Source organism: Spea bombifrons, chromosome 5, assembly GCF_027358695.1.
Source record: "Spea bombifrons isolate aSpeBom1 chromosome 5, aSpeBom1.2.pri, whole genome shotgun sequence".
Classification (NCBI taxonomy): Eukaryota; Metazoa; Chordata; class Amphibia; order Anura; family Pelobatidae; genus Spea; species Spea bombifrons.
This window is the reverse complement of record NC_071091.1, coordinates 101,048,015-101,062,874: the sequence shown is the minus strand read 5'-3', so window position 1 is coordinate 101,062,874 and position 14,860 is coordinate 101,048,015. Positions and strand designations below refer to the sequence as shown.

The following is a 14,860-nucleotide window of genomic DNA, read 5'->3' as shown; positions in this document are numbered from 1 at the left end:
ACGCTCAATTCACAGTGAAACTTACAATTTTCTAACCAGATAATAAATCACCAGCAATCTGCCAGAGTCGAAGTATACAATGTTACTGTATAATATAATGCTGCGTTTTACCTATGTGTCATTTTTAATATCTGTTTGGGGTTATATAGGTTATCAACTGTAAGCTCACAGTTTCTTGTCTTTGAACAGATATCCTTGGCTTAAAACCTGCTCCTAACAACGGAACTCACGGGAGCTTAAACCACCTTTTACGAGTTGCCTCCTATAAGCCAACAATGCCCGAGGACATCTCCAAACCTCTGCCCATAACCCTGATTCCATCCACCGTAAATGAAGAGCTGGGATGCTTGTGTGATGACAAGGTAAGCGGCGCCATAATTAGATAGCTCTATATTTTAACGACTGTCCTTTCATCTTAAGAAGTGATTGCACATCTGTTGAGAAATGTATGGATAGCTTTCTTGTAATCTGGAACTGGAGTTTCTCCACATTGAAACCGCAGTGCTCATCATGACTTAACGTAACAAGATAAATTTCTTACACAACTTCTAATTTGCTTGCTCAGTGACAGCTGATATAGATATGCTCTAGCGGTGTTTTCAGCATTATTTGAATTACATTTTGCTGATCTTTAGATCTAGAGAAATTGTCTTGAGTATTGTTCTCTGATAGGTATCTGCCAATCGTTTCTACTTTCTCATCTGGCTTTTTAATGTACTATTTACACAAACTGTGTTCTGTTCAGTAGCGTAATGTTTGCTTTATGCGAAGGTATCTTGTTTTTGTTTTTTTATTATGTGGGAAGAATAAAGCCGAGGAGCTGAATAAACGTCTTTATCCCAAAGTAGCAGATGGTAAGTTTTTGATATAAATGTTTCTGTGTGACTTATAAACACATGGTTGTTCCAGGTTTATAAAGCGTTACCTTATTACTGTTAATTTGTTATATTTAGTCATGTAAAACATACAGTAATATTTAGCAGATGGTATTTCCACATAATTAACATGGCTGGGTTGTAGCAGACTTGTCGTTTTAAAACCACGGTTTATGATATAAACATTTTACATTGTCTTTAAAAACTTTGAACTTAACTTTATATCCATATAGTTTATCTTCTACCACATAAGGCAGATGTTCCCTTAATTTATATAAAACGAATTTCTAAATCCTGAGAACAAGGATGGTATTATTGCTTTCACTTGATACAGTTCTGTAAGCATTAAAATAAAAGGTCATCCCTTCCTCTTTCGCTTATTTTCCCAGTTGTACGTAGATTGTATCTGTTTTTTGTTTTGTGTCTTTTTCATGAACGTATATATTTAGTACCACGGTCTCCTTGCTGTGGTCATTGCATCTATGCAGAAAAGGTTTAGGTTCCAAGTATAGAATCTTTAAAGGGACGCTGCAAGCTTTTTACACTTTAACGCATACAATAGTTGAGCTTTACCTTGTAATTAACTTTAGCGGCAACACTTTCCTCCAGCCAAAGCATGCATGAGTTACAAAAAAGGGACATTGGAGCTCTGGACTCTCTTCTATCTATTTCTAGTCTGTGCTTCACTTAGGACTATTTGATAAGTCATAAAGAGATAAGAGTAGTGGCACAGACGCAGGGATGTCGGTGCATTGCCAATCTCACCATACCTGCTCCCTTCTTATATTTTTGAGTACTTTTCCAAAGCTTTTTATGAAATATAGCAGTTCTCCTGTGCTTACACGCTTCGTTAAATGGAATAATTTCTCCACAAACACCTCAATGTTGTCTGAGACATCTCTAAACTATGAAAACTAAAATTATTATCATCTTACTTAGTTATTCGCTAAAAAACATTTTTACCACTCAATGCCATTTCTAAAATCCAAAGGTTATTGCCCCCTCTGTCCCCGTCAGCCATGTTTTCCAGATTCACTTCTCCCCTGTTGTTTGGCTACAGGTTCTTATTTTAGGAAGGAGTGTTTGAAGAAGAAAAAACATTCACGTCACTAAACAAAATGGCTATTTTAAGTAAATTAACACAAAACAAACATAGAGCAGTCGTTTTAGTAGGAAAATGGGGACATTGAAAAGATATAAAGTAGCATTGTCATCGCTCATATGATTAGTGTTAAATTATGGTTTGCGGTAAAGGGATGTTGGCCCATTTTTGGTTTAGGACTTATAATTTCCAGAAATTACAGACACGGCACAAAGAGTAATAGAATCAGCTATATAAACTAGTTGGAATATGTGGAATAATGTAGATGTTTTTTCTCCCTTTTGAATGTTTTTACAAGTCGTCCCGTAGCGTGACTCTTGTAGTGTATAGATTTTCTCAAGATTGTAAGCTTGCGAGCCGGGCTCTCTCCACCTAATGTATCGGTTTGTCTTTGGTCTGTCAGTTCTTGTCTTGTCATACCCCTTCTATGTATTGTATTAAGCGCTGCGTAAACTGTTGGCGCTATATAAATAAAAGATAATAATAATTTTCTGCAGACATATCACGGCAGCCCTTATGTTTAACGCGTTATTATAGTAATGTTTTACGAGGTGTTCTTTTTACCCCGTTTTGTCTCTCATCAGATGAGTCTTGATTATAGGGATAGGTTTTCAGAAAGCTGAGAAATCCCAATCAGGGAATAACAACGTTTTGCGTCTTTAACACTGTTGATTGATGGCATGAGTGGCTGTTAGATGTCAATCTCTGTTTTTTTGTTTTTGGCATTGTTTGTCTCCTAAATTCTCTCCGGTGGTCGCAGTAATTCTTGTATCTGTTTGTGTTAACAGACTTGGCAGTTGACGAACTTAGCAATGAAATTAAGGAGTTGCCTTCAAGAAATGCAGGTTTGTGTATTCATTATTGACGTAGAATTAATGTGGTTTTCAGTGACTTGATTGATGTTTTGAGCTGGACGCTGTACATACTGTATCCCCGTATTCCATTAGCAAGAACATCACCTAAACAATTGCTTTTGGTTCCAGTTAGTCATTAGTGAATAAACTATCGGTGGGAATGGCACTTTAATGCCTTGATGCTTTTTATTGTTTCTGTCTGTTTGTTTTCTCTTCTCTTCGATGGCTGACCTGCAAAAGAATTGCACGCTGAGGATGAGATTAAAGTGTCCTTGATGTTAGAATGGTTAAGTGGTAGCTCGGAAGAGGCAGCCTCAACTAATCCTTCATTGGAAAGCAAGCAAGATAAGTCTTCAGAGGCCGAGCAACCAGGTTCACTCGCAAGCAGAGCTGGTGAGCCTTTGAAAACAAACCTTTTATTGGCTTCCCAGCTCTTAACAACGAAATAACTCATTAAAAGCAGATTAATTAGAGGACAGAATCATGAGTTATGGCCATCAGAATAGGTCAGGGTGACTGTCCACGGCTTTTGTGGTGTGTTGCTAATAGCTAATATCGTTGTGTTCCTCTCCTGCTTTTAAAGGTGCTGTTCCACTTAGGCAAACTATTGACGTGTACCCCCTAGTATTTTAAGCAAATAAACTTTAGCAAGTTTGTAATTTTTCTAATTGCATAAAAAGAAGCCCTTTCAGTTTGTGTTGCCACAGCCTTTTAGTCCCTGCTTTTGTGTCATGAAAAATAAGAACACTCAAAATTTCTGTCAAAATTTCTATGGTTAAATAATTCATTTCAAAATGTATGTTCGGTCAACAGAACTAATGCTTCAATTAGATACAAAAGTGCTAAATTCTGCAAGGTAGGTAGAGCAGCACCTTCAAATAGCTGAAATTAATTTGTGACTAAAATCTAAACAGAGGCGAGGCAGTTTAGGCAAAAGTGCAAACTGATCGTCAAATAGTTAACCCAATGTCGATTTTTTTTTTTTTTTCTCTCGCTCTCTAATTCAATCTTTTAAGGATTAATGATGCACCACTAATTAACCCTTTATTGAAGTGTACTTGCATTACAATCTGATCTGTGTTATATGTGTCTGTTATATGTATGTCTGATTTGTCTTGACCAGTTTTCTAATGTGCTCCTCTGGGACGGTCTTACTGTCATGTACAGTATGTGAATACATGTTCTGTTTTAGGGTTGCCGTCCATGTGCCTGTAATGCTGCTTGATTGTGAGTCAGGCTTTGGGCAGTATAGTAACTTTGTACATAGAGAGTAGGGAAGCCAGATGCTTGCGCAATAGTCATGGCGTATATCTGTTTACTATCCCTGCCTGAACCTCATTTGCTTACATGAGAGTTTTGCTGGTGGATCTCTCTTCTAGCATTGCTCGCACACAATGAATTCAAGTGGAATAGAGGGATGTAAAATCCTAAGCGAATACCCAGGGCCCCTAATATGTAGCTGATCATTAGGACCCTAGTACTATAGTAGTTCCCCTGTGCTAGTAAGAGCCAATTTTTATTGAAAAGAAAATGTTAGGTTCTGCCATATAGTACATTTAAAAAATAACCTGTTCACATATAACAAGTTTGTTTATGACCGACACATTTCACTAACTCATTCAGGGAGTGTAGATAAATCACAGGGTTAAATCATATCACTGAGCAATATATGTATGTACAGAATGCAACACTTCCCGTTAACAGCATCAGCGCAGTCTGCTGGATATTAATGTATCGTTTACATGACACTTCCATTTTGTTTTAAACGGCCCCTATAAAATGCAAAATGAATGCATGACTTCTCATTCAACTGGACACATTGTCTTCAAATTCTGTAATCATTAACAGTCTGCTACTTTAAACCTCATGTTTCAATATATATTAATTTTTGTGAAAGGAATAATAGGACTTTGTCTTACATCCGCTTTCCTCGGTACCGCTTTCTGTGTTGCGTTATCGCTAGCTGCTATTCTGATTAATCTGAGCTGCCTCCGTCCTGATGCTGTCCTGCTCTGATCTAGCGGGATTGAAACCCCTGTATGTAGATGGATCGCACCATTTTACGCGATTCCACCCCATGCTATGACTGAAGCTGCACGTAAAGGAACTAGACTGTCCAAATGAGAGCCCGTGTAACAATGTGAAGAAAGTTACATTCTAGATGTCCTTATATGAAGCGGATTCTCTGCATTGAGTTCTCGGTTGTTTTTAGACGTGATTAATATGAGAGAATAAGTATTTGGGAAATCTGGAATGAGGTTCCCCTTCAGATCATGGCCTGGGCTTCTAACATGACCTCCACTTGTATGTCTATTGCATAATCTAATACCCTTTAACCACTGTACCCGTTGCTGCTTATGCTTTATAATTTGGATCACACAAGAGTATGTAACACGTTACTGAATGTAGATTTTATGGTGCCCCTGCAGATAAAAATCTCTTGTATGGAAGACCTGCAGTGTTGTACAAGACAAAGTACAGCGTTTTGCATCACAGTGATTTTGAAAGTGGTTACAGTGAAGTATTTTTAATGCCCCTCTGGACTTCTTACACAGTTTCAAAGCAGGTATGAACTTTTTTTCTTTATTTTTTGTGTGACTCGTGTCTTTAAAGCACCCTCCATCCATCATATGCACTTCCATACTTTGCGCATGCATGGGGAAGGGGCTGCTGCTGGGTCACCCATATACATTTGCCCCTTTTCATCTACCCCCAGCTATATGCCTAAACTGAATGGGATTGCAATATTTAAAATAGTATTGTTAAGCCTTACGTAGCATTGACACAATGAAATACGTTTTCTGATGTAACAAGTAATTGAACTATTAAGCATGAAACCAGAAAAGAAAAGTATTATTCACTATCAATGAAGTGCATATCATTTAGGACACATTGTCATTGTATCGTTTGGATGTTTGATGCCTGATTGCATTATTTTTTATTATTATTATTTGGAAAACAGGCAGATCTATCTGGCATCCCGGAGCACTTGGTTAATTGTGTAAGACTTGACCCACGCGTTTCTCCGGGAAATTGTCAGAGCTGCGCAGCCTACAAAGCAGATAAGCAGATGTCCTACGGATTCCTTTTCCCCCCACGTGAGTTTAAAACCTTGTCTTCAAGACCTTGTCCACGTGGCTTTTGTTTTGATGTTTTCCACATTGCATTGGCAAGTCCCGAAATTGCGATTCACACTTGTTTCCCCCTTGGCGTCTGTCTGGTCACAGTCTGTACAGTGCAAACTTTAACCTTGGAAGTTATCTCTTTCTAAGTTCTATGTAAAAGGCTACAGATTAAATAATATTGTGCAAAAGTCAAAAAGTTTGTGATAGGAAAATACAAAATCTGCTTTATGTTTGGGATGTGCTGTGATAAGCATTAAGCAAATGTGATGAGAAGAAAATTTGAAGTCTCTTGAATCTTTTTTTTTTTCTTGTTTTTGCCCATTCGTTAAAATATGCAGCTAAGTCGGTCTACTTAAAAAAATAAATACATTTTTTAAAAAATCGGAATTTAAAATAAGAAAATGTAGGACAAAAACATTCTAAAATGTAAAAAGACTTGCATGTCACATTGACTTCCTTTTACTACTCTAGCGCTTAGATCTGTTATTGGGGCAGTCATACTATTTTGATGTAGTGTGAATTCATATACCAGAATAGTAATAATTCACCTAAGTCAAATACACTTATAAGGAGTGCTTCAGTAATAAAGACTGACCTGATACTTCTGGCATCACAGTGATTCGGGCTAATTCAGCAAGGAGTGCTTGTGTTGTTGTGAGCTACGAAGGAATAGACGTTAGCGTGAATCGAGTGCCAGCCTTACTGACCCAGTCATATTATATTACCCTTGTTTAGGAATACCATATATTGGCCTGTAATGTTTCTAAATAAAGTACAAAGATATATGAAGTAAACAGTAATTTATTCTGTAGTCGGTAATGGAATTTTATTTTCGAGACCTAAAACATTTTTTGTCGTCCCCCCCCCTTCTGCTTTTTATTCTCTTTTTAGAACTAAGTTCTTCTGCTGAAGCCAAATATGATGCATTTCTCATAACAAACGTCATTCCAGTGTACCCGGCATTTAAAAGTGAGTATGAGAGAAGAGCACTAGCGTACATACGCTAACATGTCTGTATATGTGCAGCTAGAGAATACACGGATAAAATGGTGTTGGGTATTTACATTATACTGCACTTCGCTGGAGCTGGAGGGCCAAAGATCCCTCAAAGGGCCTCGTATACGTTACAAGCTGTTCTGTGCGCCGCAGGCCTGCTGATTACAAAGTCTTTCTAATTAAAATAAAACTCGTTTAGGCTTTGGCTCATTCGTATTTTGTCTTGTTAGTAAGATACCTGCTTTGTTTAGAATAGTATTTTTCTTTCTGTGCTTTTGTTGTACAGTATGTATACAAGTTAAAGGTGACGCTGCGTTTCTTTTTACAGGGATATGGAACTATTTCCAGAGAGTCCTGGTGAAACGACTTGCTTCCGAGAGAAATAGAGTCAATGTGATGTGTGGGCCTATCTTTGACTACGACTACGATGGTTTATATGACTCCCCAGAAAAAATTAAAATGTGAGACATGTTTTATTCCATGTGTAAAAGTCTAATGTGGCCTGGTCTGTTTCAAATGGCAGTCGTTTTAATCTAAATGTCATATTTTTTTATTCATAGTTATCCTCCCTTAGACATCTGTTACCTTAGTATTTTACGAATATAGTATGTTCTATAACGGCATAATTAAATCGTGTTCTTCCTATCTATTATATCGCTGATGTTGATCCAATGATCCAAATGAAGGCAAAAACTCTTTTTATTTTTAGTGACCCGGAACACATACTTATGTGCATCTGTTTAGGGGGAAAAAAGTGTATATTGGCAAACCGCCAACTCCCCCAAACCTTGTACCCTAGGCCAGATTATGCCACTATTCCTACTATAGGTTACACAATGTATAGCAACAGTTTGGTCTGTCTCATTCTTCTTCCTCTTCATTTGTAATCTGTTTTGTAGACATTTATTTGTACAGGATCTAAAATAATTTCGTCAAGTCCGTCCGTTATCACAGTTGGTTCTTATACGATTTTTCCTGATCAGTTCTTAATTAGTCCTTGGCCTTGTCTTCGATTCAGGATATGCCTAACCCTTGTAGGTTTAAATACTCACTTTTTTTTAGTAACACATTACTTGCCCTAATATTTATATATAAATTTTTGTCGTTTCAGCTTTGTTGACGGATCTATACCAGTCCCGACTCATTACTACTGTATCATAACCAGCTGTCTTGATTTTACTCAGCCAGCTGACAAGTGTGATGGCCAACTTTCTGTACTGTCCTTTATAATTCCACACAGGCCAGATAACGATGAAAGCTGCAACGTAAGTTTAAACCTCTAAAATTGCATTTAATCAGTGATTTCATGTTCAGTTAGTAATGGTGTCTATAAAGATAGTTTTGAAATCCACCAGGAAATCATTCTATTTATATTACACCACATGACCAAAGGTATGTGGTCCTCCTGTAGCATCACTGCAGAGTTCCAAACTACCTCTGGAGGCAACATTATCACAAGCACTGTGCTTCATGAAATGAGGTGTCCGTGGCACACAAGCCGAACATCGCTGTGCACAGTGCCAAGTGAAGGCGGGTGCGGTGTAAAGCACACTGCCACTGGAATCTGGAGCAGTGGAAAGTGAATCACGGTGAAAGACTGATGGACGAATCTGGATTTGGCAAATGTCAGGGGAATGCTACCTACCAGAATGCGTATTGCCTCCTGTAAAGTTTTTGCTGGTGGAGGGATAATGGCGTGGGACTGTTTTCCATGGTTTGACCCCTTAGTTAACGCTACAGCATACAAAGACGCTTTAGACCATTGTGTGCGTCTGACATTGTGGCACCAATTAGAGGAAGGCCATTTTCTGTGCCAGCATGACTGTATCCCTGTGCACAAAGCAAGGTCCATAAAGACATGAGTTTTATGAGTTTGGCGTGGAGGAACTTAAGTGACCTGCACAGAGCCCTGACGTAAATCCCGCTTTGGGACTTTAAACACCTTTGGGAATTGAATACTGTTTGCGAGCCGGGCCTTCTCGTCCAACATCAGTGCCTGACCTCACAAATGCTCTTTTGTCTGTCTGAATGGGCACAAATTCCCGCAGAAACATCATGTAGGTAGGCTTTCCGGAAGAGTGGAAGCTGTTGTAGCCGCAATGGAGTTATGGCTTCCGTATTAATGCCCATGGTTTTGGAATACGATGTCCAGCAAGCTCATACAGGTTTGATGGTCAGGTGTCCACATACTTTTGGTCACAGTGTGTCTTATGTCCAACACATAAGTAAGATCAACTTTACATAATATACAAAACCTTGATTTTAAGGTTAGCGGGTTTTATTTAAAACCGTTTCTTGGTTTGCAGTCAGTATTTTCGCAACTTAATGTATCTGGAGTCTTATCAACAACTAACAATTTTATATAAGATTTCGATGCATCTGATAATAACCACCTTCAGCGAATGCTCACGCCTTGTGCGCCAGTAATAAATTAACATATACATTACCTGATGCCCGCATGGCTTCCCTCTGCTGTATATTAAAACATTGTTAAACTTTGCACACAAACGGAGACTGATATAATACAGGCAGGTTTGCGTACACACATTTCTAACGTGCTGCATGTATAGTAAACTTTGGATCGTTTTTTGTTTTTAATAATTAATTTCAGATCGCAATTGCACCATAGAGTAAAATTATGTGTTTTATATATAATATAAAAATTGGACTTATGGCTGGAGCGCCCAAGGAAAAGTCTAATTGGCAGAAACATTCCATTTATTGATTTGATGATAAGACTACCTAACCCACTATGTGAATATATATATGTTCTTGTTGATAAGTATATACAATCTGGTTATTCTATAGGTACATTCTATTGCAACATTGTAATAGAGATGCAAGAATATTTAAAACAATAAATATATTATAAATTAGTTATGTAATTTATAAGTAAACAGGCATTTAGGTGATTTATAATTGACAGACAAAATGCCACTGAGTTAAGAAACTTTTATTATTGATATATCTGCCTATAGTAAGAATAAGATATTCATATACATGCTGTAAGATCAAACGTTTTGCGTTGACTGCACATTTTGGTCAGGAGTTGACTTGACCTCTCCTAAAATAATTAAATTAGTAATAAACATTATCAAGCATTTTGGGGTTAAGAAACTGCTTACCACACTTAATGGCATACTTGTGGCATTGCTGCTCTGTGATCGTTTTCTAAGATTGAGATTTTAGATCTAATGAAGTCATGACTAAGCATGTCCAAACGCTTTAACTTATCCATGAAAAGCTCATCAGCAGTTCTCGGACTAGGGATGGGTTGTTTTTTGTTTTGGGTTTTTTTTTTTTTTTGACGCAAAGATTTCTTTGTAAATACAGTGATTAGCTTCTGTCTAAAGAAACAAGTTCCCGCATCCATGGGATTAGACATTGACCTATAGTCTTAGTGTTTTCTTAGTGCAGTCTCATGGGTTAATGTGCACGATCACACAGATTCTCCCATATGTAAGTGTGATTTTAGTTTCATATAAAAATCTAGCTACACTATTCATTATGAAGGGTCAACAATGTCAAGCTTCTTCAGCAAGAAGGTCTCAGCTGGCCCCGTGTAATGCATAGTTTAATGTGTAAGGGTACTTTTGAAGAACTCTCACTGACTTAAATATACATTATACAGGGCCAGTGAAGCTCTCCCTGCAGCAGAAGCTTATTGAGGTAGACCTTAGTCATTCGTAGTGACAAGAAGTTGAAACCACAACTATCCCTTTAGTGAATAGATCACTTTACCTCTTCGACTGGTTATAGTTTTTATGATGAATGCTAATGGAACCATTAGTTGCCACCATTAGTGAGTCACTGCAATGAGGATATATGTGAAAATCTATTAAAGGGTTGATATGTAAAGAGTCTCGGGGTTGGGGGATTTAGAAGTTCTTAGATTTGGTCATTCACCGGTTTCCTTGGCACCTAATTTGCTGTTTTACCAATAGTATGTGAATTTACTAATGCTGCATGTCCTAAAAAGACCTATTCCGACTAATTCAGTAACTTACATATAACGTCCATCGGTACAAAACCGAGCAAATGCACACACTTTCTCTGTGTTTCATGCTTTTTTCTGTTCCTCTCCTTTGTCGTGTTTTTGTATTCCTTTGTGCTAAAGTACACACTCGCAAAGTTCTTGTCTCTCTGTGTTAAATGTATAATGTGTCAACTGAAGCACAGCCATAGCTAGTCTTCAGCAATTAACCCTTTGTTGTCCAGGATTGATAGACCAGAGCTGTAGTCTCTTGTTCACGGTTTTGTCATTAGGTCCCTCCTCGGTCATATGATAAAGCAAGCTGTAATCTGGCACTTTGCATTATTTAATGCTTGCTTTGGGGAATATGTTACCGAAAAACCAATATCCTGCTTGTCCAGGTCAATTGTTTTATCACATTACAGAGGAGGCACTAAATTCCGATCTAAATATCTCTGCGCTGCCTGGTCGTGAATATTTTGGCACCTTATGGACTGGCTTTCTGACTTTGCTGTAGATATAAAAGGAAATTAAACTCATAAGCCTTTATACCTATTTTATATCATGTGTGCTGTCTAACATGACTGCCTTTTCTATTTTTCATTCATTCGCATGAATGAGCCACTTGGTAAAAAAGACGAGACAAGTAGCCTCAACATAGTAGGAAAAAATAGAGATAATTATAAAATGTATTAAATGACATGGCCATGGTAGATACGAAATTTACTTCCTTTTTGCATATCAAATTGCAAACCTTGTCTCCGCAAAGTCAATACCTGCTAAAGCTTCATCAGCGATATTCCTAGAGGTGTCGCCCCTGTATTCACAATGGCCAAACACAAAGCGATGGCTTGTAATAATATTCCGACCCGGCTGCGCGGTTTGCATGCTCCATGTGTACCTTCCAATGCGAGGACAAAATGGCAAGTAGAAAACTGTGTGCTTTTTTGTTTTCTTTATAGTCTCCCAGGCACGGGCCCCAGAGCTCCTCTAAAGTCAGGTCAAAGGGGATGGTCAGTATATTAACTCCTCTTTATTGCTATCCATGAACATTGTCTTTAGTTAATCTTCGGGTCAGGGCTGGTCATCTTGTGGTTTCCAGCTGTTCTAAAAGAAAAAAGAAAAAAAAATCCATTCCCGAGCCAGCCGGGATTGCTACACAGCTGGGAAGCTGCAGTTTGGTTGCCCTTGCTTTTATCTGATATTTTGAAACTGCAAATAATTAAGATAAAGGTCTTGTTGTATGCTCAGTAATCAAAGCCTACAGCACTGGTTGGGGTCCTCTGTTTCGTGTTCTGTGTTTTAACATTCACCCTTCTGATATTGACCAGATGTGCCGCATGTAATGCTCTCATGGGAACCTTTCAGAGACTTCCATTTGTTTATACTGTTCAATGTTTTTAGTCCCACTTTTTGTGTTTTCCTACGGTGTCCTCTGTTTTTGTCTTTTTGTGTCTAAAACTTCTGCACCTAAACTGAACACGCAACACACGCCAATTACCTTACAATTTTGGTTCTCTGCCACATTTTATATAATTTCTGATTAAACATAGGATTAATATTTTCTTATTCCCATATAGAATAAGAAAATATCAAAATAGTTCTGAGGTAGAAAGTGGTTTTATCACCATAGCAACTAATCCCTGATGGTTAGATCATGTTTAATATGGGGACGAGCGCATTTTCACCAGCATATTGCCAATATTTGACGTTCCCTAGTCATGCAAGGTGTTAATAGGTATTACGTGGCCTACATAATGTGAAAGCAATATATTATTAGTACCGTAACAGGAAAATGTAGATTTAACACCATATCTGGCGTAGCGAGTAAAACTTGTTATACAGATATTAGGGTTTAGGGCGAACAGTGTGAAGGACTGAGCTGGCCCTGCGTAAGGCATAATTCAATGTGAAAGGAAACTGTGCTGGTTTAACTGTACATTACGTAGATCTGACCAGGGGTCGGACCTTCATATATTGTATAACGAAGTGAAGGAGATGAAACAAAACTTTTTAGTGAATAAACCACATTGATTACAAAAGCATGATATGAAAATGTGGATGTCCTCTTTAAGAGAGAGTCCATTCAGCTTCTCGTAGTGTAATTACCTGCTTTAAAAAGCATACTTGTTAGAAAAATAATGGCTGTTAAGCAAAAAGTTGGAAAAGTGGTCTAATCACGATAGCGAAAAAAGGTTCTAATTGTGCAACTCCATTGGTTGCTATGGCGATTGATATTTCATACCCCCCCAGTCCTTTTAATCTTGTACTTTTTTATAAAAGTATCAATATATAGATCAAGGTTAGTGATTGAGCAGATATTTTTACTGTAGGTGGTTTATTCAAGTGATGAAAGAATCGTGCCCACCCCGAGTGAATGAGAGAGCCTTAGACCAAACTCACAATAAGTTAAACCTAGTTTTATTTACAATTCATTTGAGCAAGCTCTTTGTGGGTCATTATTACGTATGTTAAAGAAGAGAATTAAGTGGGATTCTGATGGATGAGACCATTATAACCATCCTTTATTATACTGCGATGCATTCAGAACCGAGCTGGCAATACTGTGTCCACGTAGATTCTACACCCGTACCCAAAACAGTCATTTATACAGATGAAGACCCCTACAAGCCATGCTTAGATCTTAATCTCAAAAAGTATTCTGTTTGGAGATTTTCATGTAAATAAGATGTTCCATTAGACTTGTTCTAGTTTACTGTACGCTTCTACGTTGCAGAAACATTGCTTTCCCACATGTTCACCATCTGGCTCTGAACTCACACACCATTTTTTTCCCCTCTTTGTAGAGTTCAGATGATGAGGCCAAGTGGGTGGAAAATCTTTTAAAGATGCACACAGCACGTGTCCGTGACATTGAACAGCTTACTGGCCTGGATTTCTATCGGAAGACCAACCGCAGCTACACAGAGATCCTTTCATTAAAGACATATCTGCATACATACGAGGACGAGTTTTAACTCGTCCAGCATTGTTCGTCTGTCTCTCACGTGGTGTATATTTTTATATTGTTTATTTTTTTTGTATTTATTAATTTTTAAACCAGGACACTTAAATATATTAGTATTTTAATCCTGCATCAAATCTTTAATGTTGTTTGTCTAGTTTTGTCTTTGTTTTGTTTTTACTAGTAATACCTTTTACTCCTGCGGCTAGGCTTTTAGACTAATGTTTTGGAAGGTGCTGCAGAATTTATTCTTGCACTGGGAAGTTTGAGTTTTCTAGTGTATCGCTGAAATGTTTGTAGTCCTTTTTACTGTGTAATGAATAATGTAAAAATTTACATATATTAACTGGAATTGTGACCAACCATATTTATGCTATATGGATTAATGGAACCTCCTATATAATAAATCACACGTTCATTTTTTAAAACTGTCTCTGTTCCTGACTTCCTCATATGTATATATTGTATACTATAACCACTTTCCCAAAAATCTAGAAAAGCTCTATTGTATGCAGGTTAATGCATAAGCTGTAAACTGTCTTGGCTGGATGATCATTTCTCATCCTAAATTCATCCTAGTAATTTCCATGATAGGGACCCACTAATCTTTTACAGCAAAAAACATGCAAAAATGGTGTTCTCTGGACAAAAGGGGTAAATAAAAGTTAATAATTTTTTTTAAATAAATGTGGCATTAGGAGATCATTCCCGGTACTACTGAATGTCTAAACGCTTAATTCTTTCAAAATGTAAAATATTGTCACGTTCAGGATTTTTGAACACTGGTCATGTGACACAAAGGCAGGTATTGATAGGCTGTTGTAATAGAAACCGAAGACTGGTGGTAGAATTAATGTATGGAAAGGGTTAAAATACCAGTGTTTGCAATACCTTGGGGTGTCTAGTTTTCTAAAATATATGGTTTGATGGGGTAAATTGCTTCAAAGATACCCGAAATAGCACATGGGGC

At 37.6% G+C, this 14,860-nt stretch overlaps 1 protein-coding gene across 4 annotated transcripts in view; it reads left to right on the top strand.

Annotated features, from left to right (window-relative positions):
- ENPP2 (ectonucleotide pyrophosphatase/phosphodiesterase 2) overlaps window positions 1-14,318 on the top strand; it is a 38,495-nt gene extending 24,177 nt beyond the window's left edge. Inside the window, exons 18-28 of one of the 4 annotated variants that reach the window (XM_053466625.1) lie at window positions 190-362; window positions 806-854; window positions 2,766-2,822; window positions 3,072-3,224; window positions 5,261-5,397; window positions 5,794-5,929; window positions 6,848-6,925; window positions 7,281-7,413; window positions 8,064-8,217; window positions 11,888-11,938; window positions 13,733-14,318. In XM_053466625.1, the coding sequence (XP_053322600.1) occupies window positions 190-362; window positions 806-854; window positions 2,766-2,822; window positions 3,072-3,224; window positions 5,261-5,397; window positions 5,794-5,929; window positions 6,848-6,925; window positions 7,281-7,413; window positions 8,064-8,217; window positions 11,888-11,938; window positions 13,733-13,903 (1,292 nt within the window). In that variant the 3' untranslated portion in view covers window positions 13,904-14,318. The remainder of the gene's footprint in view (window positions 1-189; window positions 363-805; window positions 855-2,765; window positions 2,823-3,071; window positions 3,225-5,260; window positions 5,398-5,793; window positions 5,930-6,847; window positions 6,926-7,280; window positions 7,414-8,063; window positions 8,218-11,887; window positions 11,939-13,732) is intronic. The other 3 variants (XM_053466627.1, XM_053466626.1, XM_053466628.1) reach the window with 3 other exon arrangements.
- The last annotated feature ends 542 nt before the right edge of the window (window positions 14,319-14,860 follow it).